This window comes from Bufo gargarizans, chromosome 3, assembly GCF_014858855.1.
Source record: "Bufo gargarizans isolate SCDJY-AF-19 chromosome 3, ASM1485885v1, whole genome shotgun sequence".
In the NCBI taxonomy this organism is placed as follows: domain Eukaryota; kingdom Metazoa; phylum Chordata; class Amphibia; order Anura; family Bufonidae; genus Bufo; species Bufo gargarizans.
This window is the reverse complement of record NC_058082.1, coordinates 10,221,848-10,229,116: the sequence shown is the minus strand read 5'-3', so window position 1 is coordinate 10,229,116 and position 7,269 is coordinate 10,221,848. Positions and strand designations below refer to the sequence as shown.

General features: G+C 48.1%; 1 protein-coding gene across 1 annotated transcript; it reads left to right on the top strand.

The window, feature by feature from the left end:
- The first annotated feature begins 288 nt into the window (after window positions 1–288).
- LOC122930700 (olfactory receptor 52N2-like) lies at window positions 289–1,098 on the top strand. The gene has a single exon (XM_044284261.1). The coding sequence runs from the start codon at window positions 289–291 to the stop codon at window positions 1,096–1,098; it is 810 nt and encodes a 269-aa protein (XP_044140196.1).
- Window positions 1,099–7,269: the final 6,171 nt, after the last annotated feature.

Below are 7,269 nucleotides of genomic sequence, written 5' to 3'. Positions count from 1 at the left end.
TGTTGTATTTGGAAGCTGATTAGCTTTTTTTGCCTTTCCTTTATTTTTAAAATAATAATGGTATTATGGTTCTGAGAGGTACTAGTTCACTCACCTCTGATATGTAGGGAACCTGGTATAATTGCTGCCTGACAGTTTGAGTACCAAACAAAAACATGGTAAAGCTATGATTTATGGTCTTTCCTAAAGGGAAACATCATCCCCACCCATGTTACATATTTACAGAGCAAGAAATAACACTGTCTATATGTTGATTTATAGGAACTTATATCAAGGAAGAAACACGTGATGGAAAATGACTCCTTCCGTCAACCCTTAGTACTGGCCCTCAACTTTGTAGAGCTGTCTACAATGAGATATCTGTATTGCATGTTAGCATTTTTCTGTTACATCCTGATCATCATCTCCAATGGTGGGGTCATCATTACGATCACCACACACAAGGCTCTACAGGGGCCCATGTACATCTTCCTATGTGTACTTTGCTTCAATGCCCTATTTGGAAGCTCAGCTTTTTTCCCTGGTTTGTTTACAAATCTGCTTTCCAATGTCTATACCATCTCCTACAGTGCCTGCATCCTACAAATATTTTGCCTCTGCATCTATGCCCACCTTGAGATGTCCACCCTGACCGTTATGGCCTTTGACCGTTACGTGTGCATCTGCAACCCCCTGAGGTACACTATCATCATGTCACTACCCATGGTCTACAAGCTTCTTGCTGCAGCTTGCTGTTACTCAGTGTCCATTATTATCATACAAAACATGTTGACGGTGAGACTGCCTTTGTGTGGCACAGTCATCTTGAAGATCTACTGTGACAACTGGTCGGTGGTGAGACTCTCTTGCATTGACACTAGCATTAATAATATCTACGGGCTGTTCATTACCATCTGCACTCAGATCGTAATGCTGAGTCTTATATTGGTTTCCTATATCTGTATCCTACGAGCCTGTTCCAAAGCTTCTCAGGAGGTCATCTCCAAGGCGATGAACACATGTGTCCCTCAGCTCATAACCACTATAAATTTTGCGACAAGTGTACTTTTTGAGGTTTTTTTTTACCGGTACATCTCCAGGATTGTCCCTATGAGGTGAGGACTAGGGATGAGCGAACTCGAACTGTATAGTTCGGGTTCGTACCGAATTTTGGGGTGTCCGTGACACGGACCCGAACCCGGACATTTTCGTAAAAGTCCGGGTTCGGGTTCGGTGTTCGTCGCTTTCTTCGCGCTTTTGTGACGCTTTCTTGGCGCTTTTTGAAAGGCTGCAAAGCAGCCAATCAACAAGCGTCATACTACTTGCCCCAAGAGGCCATCACAGCCATGCCTACTATTGGCATGGCTGTGATTGGCCAGAGCACCATGTGACCCAGCCTCTATTTAAGCTGGAGTCACATAGCGCCGCCCGTCACTCTGCTCTGATTAGCGTAGGGAGAGGTTGCGGCTGCGACAGTAGGGCGAGATTAGGCAGATTAACTCCTCCAAAGGACTTGATTAACTGATCGATCTGCAGCTGTGGATCATTGAGCTGCTGATCCTCAATTGCTCACTGTTTTTAGGCTGCACAGACCGTTTGTCAGTCTCATTTTTCTGGGGTGATCGGCGGCCATTTTGTGTCTTGTGGTGCGCCAGCACAAGCTGCGACCAAGTGCATTTAACCCTCAATGGTGTGGTTGTTTTTTGGCTAAAGCCTACATCAGGGTGAAGCTGTCACACCAAGTGCATTTAACCAGCAATAGTCTGTTCATTTTTTGGCCATATACAAAATCAGGGGCAAGCTGCGCCTGTCACCAAGTGCATTTAACCCTCAATGGTGTGGTTGTTTTTTGGCTAAAGCCTACATCAGGGTGAAGCTGTCACACCAAGTGCATTTAACCAGCAATAGTCTGTTCATTTTTTGGCCATATACAAAATCAGGGGCAAGCTGCGCCTGTCACCAAGTGCATTTAACCCTCAATGGTGTGGTTGTTTTTTGGCTAAAGCCTACATCAGGGTGAAGCTGTCACACCAAGTGCATTTAACCAGCAATAGTCTGTTCATTTTTTGGCCATATACAAAATCAGGGGCAAGCTGCGCCTGTCACCAAGTGCATTTAACCCTCAATGGTGTGGTTGTTTTTTGGCTAAAGCCTACATCAGGGTGAAGCTGTCACACCAAGTGCATTTAACCAGCAATAGTCTGTTCATTTTTTGGCCATATCCCAGTCTAATTCTGTCACTAAATCCATACCGGTCACCCAGCGCCTAAATACTAGGCCTCAAATTTATATCCAGCTAAATCTGTCCCTAGTGCTGTAGCTGGGCGAGTTATTTAGTGTCCGTTCAAGCACATTTCTTGTTCTGGGTTGAAATACAATTCTCAATTTAGCAATTTCATAATTTAGTGGTTCCTGCTATATCAGAGCTCTTTGAAATCTATCCCAAAAAGGGTATATAATATTGAAGGTGCACATAGGGTCATTCAGAGTAACTTCACACACACCCGCTACTGTGTATTTCCAAGTCTAATTCTGTCACTAAATCCATACCGGTGACCCAGCGCCTAAATACTAGGCCTCAAATTTAATTCCCTCTAAATCTCTCGTTACCCACCGCTGTACTGTTGTTGCTGGGCAAGATATTTAGTGTCCGTCAAAGCACATTTTTTGTTCTGGGTTGAAGTACAATTCCCAATTTAGCAATTTCATAATTTAGTGGTTTCTGCTATATCAGAGCTATTTGAAATCTATCCCAAAAAGGGTATATAATATTGAAGGTGCACATAGGGTCATTCAGAATAACTTCACACACACCCGCTACTGTGTATTTCCAAGTCTAATTCTGTCACTAAACCCATACCTGTCACCCAGCGCCTAAATACTAGGCCTCAAATTTAAATCCCTCTAAATCTCTCGTTACCGCTGTCCTGTTGTGGCTGGGAAAGTTATTTAGTGCCCGTCAAAGCACATTTTTTGTTCTGGGTTGAAGTACAATTCCCAATTTAGCAATTTCATAATTTAGTGGTTTCTGCTATATCAGAGCTATTTGAAATCTATCCCTAAAAGGGTATATAATATTGAAGGTGCACATAGGGTCATTCAGAATAACTTCACACACACCCGCTACTGTGTATTTCCAAGTCTAATTCTGTCACTAAATCCATACCGGTGACCCAGCGCCTAAATACTAGGCCTCAAATTTAATTCCCTCTAAATCTCTCGTTACCCACCGGTGTACTGTTGTTGCTGGGCAAGATATTTAGTGTCCGTCAAAGCACATTTTTTGTTCTGGGTTGAAGTACAATTCCCAATTTAGCAATTTCATAATTTAGTGGTTTCTGCTATATCAGAGCTATTTGAAATCTATCCCTAAAAGGGTATATAATATTGAAGGTGCACATAGGGTCATTCAGAATAACTTCACACACACGCTTCTGTGCATTTCCAAGTCTAATTCTGTCACTAAATCCATACCGGTGACCCAGCGCCTAAATACTAGGCCTCAAATTTAAATCCCTCTAAATCTCTCGTTACCCACCACTGTACTGTTGTTGCTGGGCAAGATATTTAGTGTCCGTCAAAGCACATTTTTTGTTCTGGGTTGAAGTACAATTCCCAATTTAGCAATTTCATAATTTAGTGGTTTCTGCTATATCAGAGCTATTTGAAATCTATCCCTAAAAGGGTATATAATATTGAAGGTGCACATAGGGTCATTCAGAATAACTTCACACACACGCTTCTGTGCATTTCCAAGTCTAATTCTGTCACTAAATCCATACCGGTGACCCAGCGCCTAAATACTAGGCCTCAAATTTAAATCCCTCTAAATCTCTCGTTACCCACCGCTGTACTGTTGTTGCTGGGCAAGATATTTAGTGTCCGTCAAAGCACATTTTTTGTTCTGGGTTGAAGTACAATTCCCAATTTAGCAATTTCATAATTTAGTGGTTTCTGCTATATCAGAGCTATTTGAAATCTATCCCTAAAAGGGTATATAATATTGAAGGTGCACATAGGGTCATTCAGAATAACTTCACACACACGCTTCTGTGCATTTCCAAGTCTAATTCTGTCACTAAATCCATACCGGTCACCCAGCGCCTAAATACTAGGCCTCAAATTTATATCCCGCTGAATTTGAATACAATACATTGGGCCAAATAATATATTTGTTGTTGTGGTGAACCATAACAATGAGAAAAACATCTAGTAAGGGACGCGGACGTGGACATGGTCGTGGTGGTGTTAGTGGACCCTCTGGTGCTGGGAGAGGACGTGGCCGTTCTGCCACATCCACACGTCCTAGTGTACCAACTACCTCAGGTCCCAGTAGCCGCCAGAATTTACAGCGATATATGGTGGGGCCCAATGCCGTTCTAAGGATGGTAAGGCCTGAGCAGGTACAGGCATTAGTCAATTGGGTGGCCGACAGTGGATCCAGCACGTTCACATTATCTCCCACCCAGTCTTCTGCAGAAAGCGCACAGATGGCGCCTGAAAACCAACCCCATCAGTCTGTCACATCACCCCCATGCATACCAGGGAAACTGTCTCAGCCTCAAGTTATGCAGCAGTCTCTTATGCTGTTTGAAGACTCCGCTGGCAGGGTTTCCCAAGGGCATCCACCTAGCCCTTCCCCAGCGGTGAAAGACATAGAATGCACTGACGCACAACCACTTATGTTTCCTGATGATGAGGACATGGGAATACCACCTCAGCATGTCTCTGATGATGACGAAACACAGGTGCCAACTGCTGCGTCTTTCTGCAGTGTGCAGACTGAACAGGAGGTCAGGGATCAAGACTGGGTGGAAGACGATGCAGGGGACGATGAGGTCCTAGACCCCACATGGAATGAAGGTCGTGCCACTGACTTTCACAGTTCGGAGGAAGAGGCAGTGGTGAGACCGAGCCAACAGCGTAGCAAAAGAGGGAGCAGTGGGCAAAAGCAGAACACCCGCCGCCAAGAGACTCCGCCTGCTACTGACCGCCGCCATCTGGGACCGAGCACCCCAAAGGCAGCTTCAAGGAGTTCCCTGGCATGGCACTTCTTCAAACAATGTGCTGACGACAAGACCCGAGTGGTTTGCACGCTGTGCCATCAGAGCCTGAAGCGAGGCATTAACGTTCTGAACCTGAGCACAACCTGCATGACCAGGCACCTGCATGCAAAGCATGAACTGCAGTGGAGTAAACACCTTAAAACCAAGGAAGTCACTCAGGCTCCCCCTGCTACCTCTTCTGCTGCTGCCGCCTCGGCCTATTCTGCTGCTGCCGCCTCGGCCTCTTCCTCCGCCTCTGGAGGAACGTTGGCACCTGCCGCCCAGCAAACAGGGGATGTACCACCAACACCACCACCACCACCTCCGTCACCAAGCGTCTCAACCATGTCACACGCCAGCGTTCAGCTCTCCATCTCACAAACATTTGATAGAAAGCGTAAATTCCCACCTAGCCACCCTCGATCCCTGGCCCTGAATGCCAGCATTTCTAAACTACTGGCCTATGAAATGCTGTCATTTAGGCTGGTGGACACAGACAGCTTCAAACAGCTCATGTCGCTTGCTGTCCCACAGTATGTTGTTCCCAGCCGGCACTACTTCTCCAAGAGAGCCGTGCCTTCCCTGCACAACCAAGTATCCGATAAAATCAAGTGTGCACTGCGCAACGCCATCTGTAGCAAGGTCCACCTAACCACAGATACGTGGACCAGTAAGCACGGCCAGGGACGCTATATCTCCCTAACTGCACACTGGGTAAATGTAGTGGCAGCTGGGCCCCAGGCGGAGAGCTGTTTGGCGCACGTCCTGCCGCCGCCAAGGATCGCAGGGCAACATTCTTTGCCTCCTGTTGCCACCTCCTCCTTCTCGGCTTCCTCCTCCTCTTCTTCCACCTGCTCATCCAGTCAGCCACACACCTTCACCACCAACTTCAGCACAGCCCGGGGTAAACGTCAGCAGGCCATTCTGAAACTCATATGTTTGGGGGACAGGCCCCACACCGCACAGGAGTTGTGGCGGGGTATTGAACAACAGACCGACGAGTGGTTGCTGCCGGTGAGCCTCAAGCCCGGCCTGGTGGTGTGTGATAATGGGCGAAATCTCGTTGCAGCTCTGGGACTAGCCAATTTGACGCACATCCCTTGCTTGGCGCATGTGCTGAATTTGGTGGTGCAGAAGTTCATTCACAACTACCCCGACATGTCAGAGCTGCTGCATAAAGTGCGGGCCGTCTGTTCGCGCTTCCGGCGTTCACATCCTGCCGCTGCTCGCCTGTCTGCGCTACAGCGTAACTTCGGCCTTCCCGCTCACCGCCTCATATGCGACGTGCCCACCAGGTGGAACTCCACCTTGCACATGCTGGACAGACTGTGCGAGCAGCAGCAGGCCATAGTGGAGTTTCAGCTGCAGCACGCACGGGTCAGTCGCACTACAGAACAGCACCACTTCACCACCAATGACTGGGCCTCCATGCGAGACCTGTGTGCCCTGTTGCGCTGTTTCGAGTACTCCACCAACATGGCCAGTGGCGATGACACCGTTATCAGCGTTACAATACCACTTCTATGTCTCCTTGAGAAAACACTTAGGGCGATGATGGAACAGGAGGTGGCCCAGGAGGAGGAGGAGGAGGATGAGGAAGAGGGGTCATTTTTAGCACTTTCAGGCCAGTCTCTTCGAAGTGACTCAGAGGGAGGTTTTTTGCAACAGCAGAGGCCAGGTACAAATGTGGCCAGCCAGGGCCCACTACTGGAGGACGAGGAGGACGAGGATGAGGAGGAGGTGGAGGAGGATGAGGATGAAGCATGGTCACAGCGGGGTGGCACCCAACGCAGCTCGGGTCCATCACTGGTGCGTGGCTGGGGGGAAAGGCAGGACGATGACGATACGCCTCCCACAGAGGACAGCTTGTCCTTACCCCTGGGCAGCCTGGCACACATGAGCGACTACATGCTGCAGTGCCTGCGCAACGACAGCAGAGTTGCCCACATTTTAACCTGTGCGGACTACTGGGTTGCCACCCTGCTGGATCCACGCTACAAAGACAATGTGCCCACCTTACTTCCTGCACTGGAGCGTGATAGGAAGATGCGCGAGTACAAGCGCACGTTGGTAGACGCGCTACTGAGAGCATTCCCAAATGTCACAGGGGAACAAGTGGAAGCCCAAGGCCAAGGCAGAGGAGGAGCAAGAGGTCGCCAAGGCAGCTGTGTCACGGCCAGCTCCTCTGAGGGCAGGGTTAGCATGGCAGAGATGTGGAAAACTTTTGTCAACACGCCACAGCTAA

Bases quoted from the DNA above. Each gene is read 5' to 3' on its own strand.
- LOC122930700 (XM_044284261.1), top strand. From the start codon at position 289: ATGGAAAATGACTCCTTCCGTCAACCCTTAGTACTGGCCCTCAACTTT.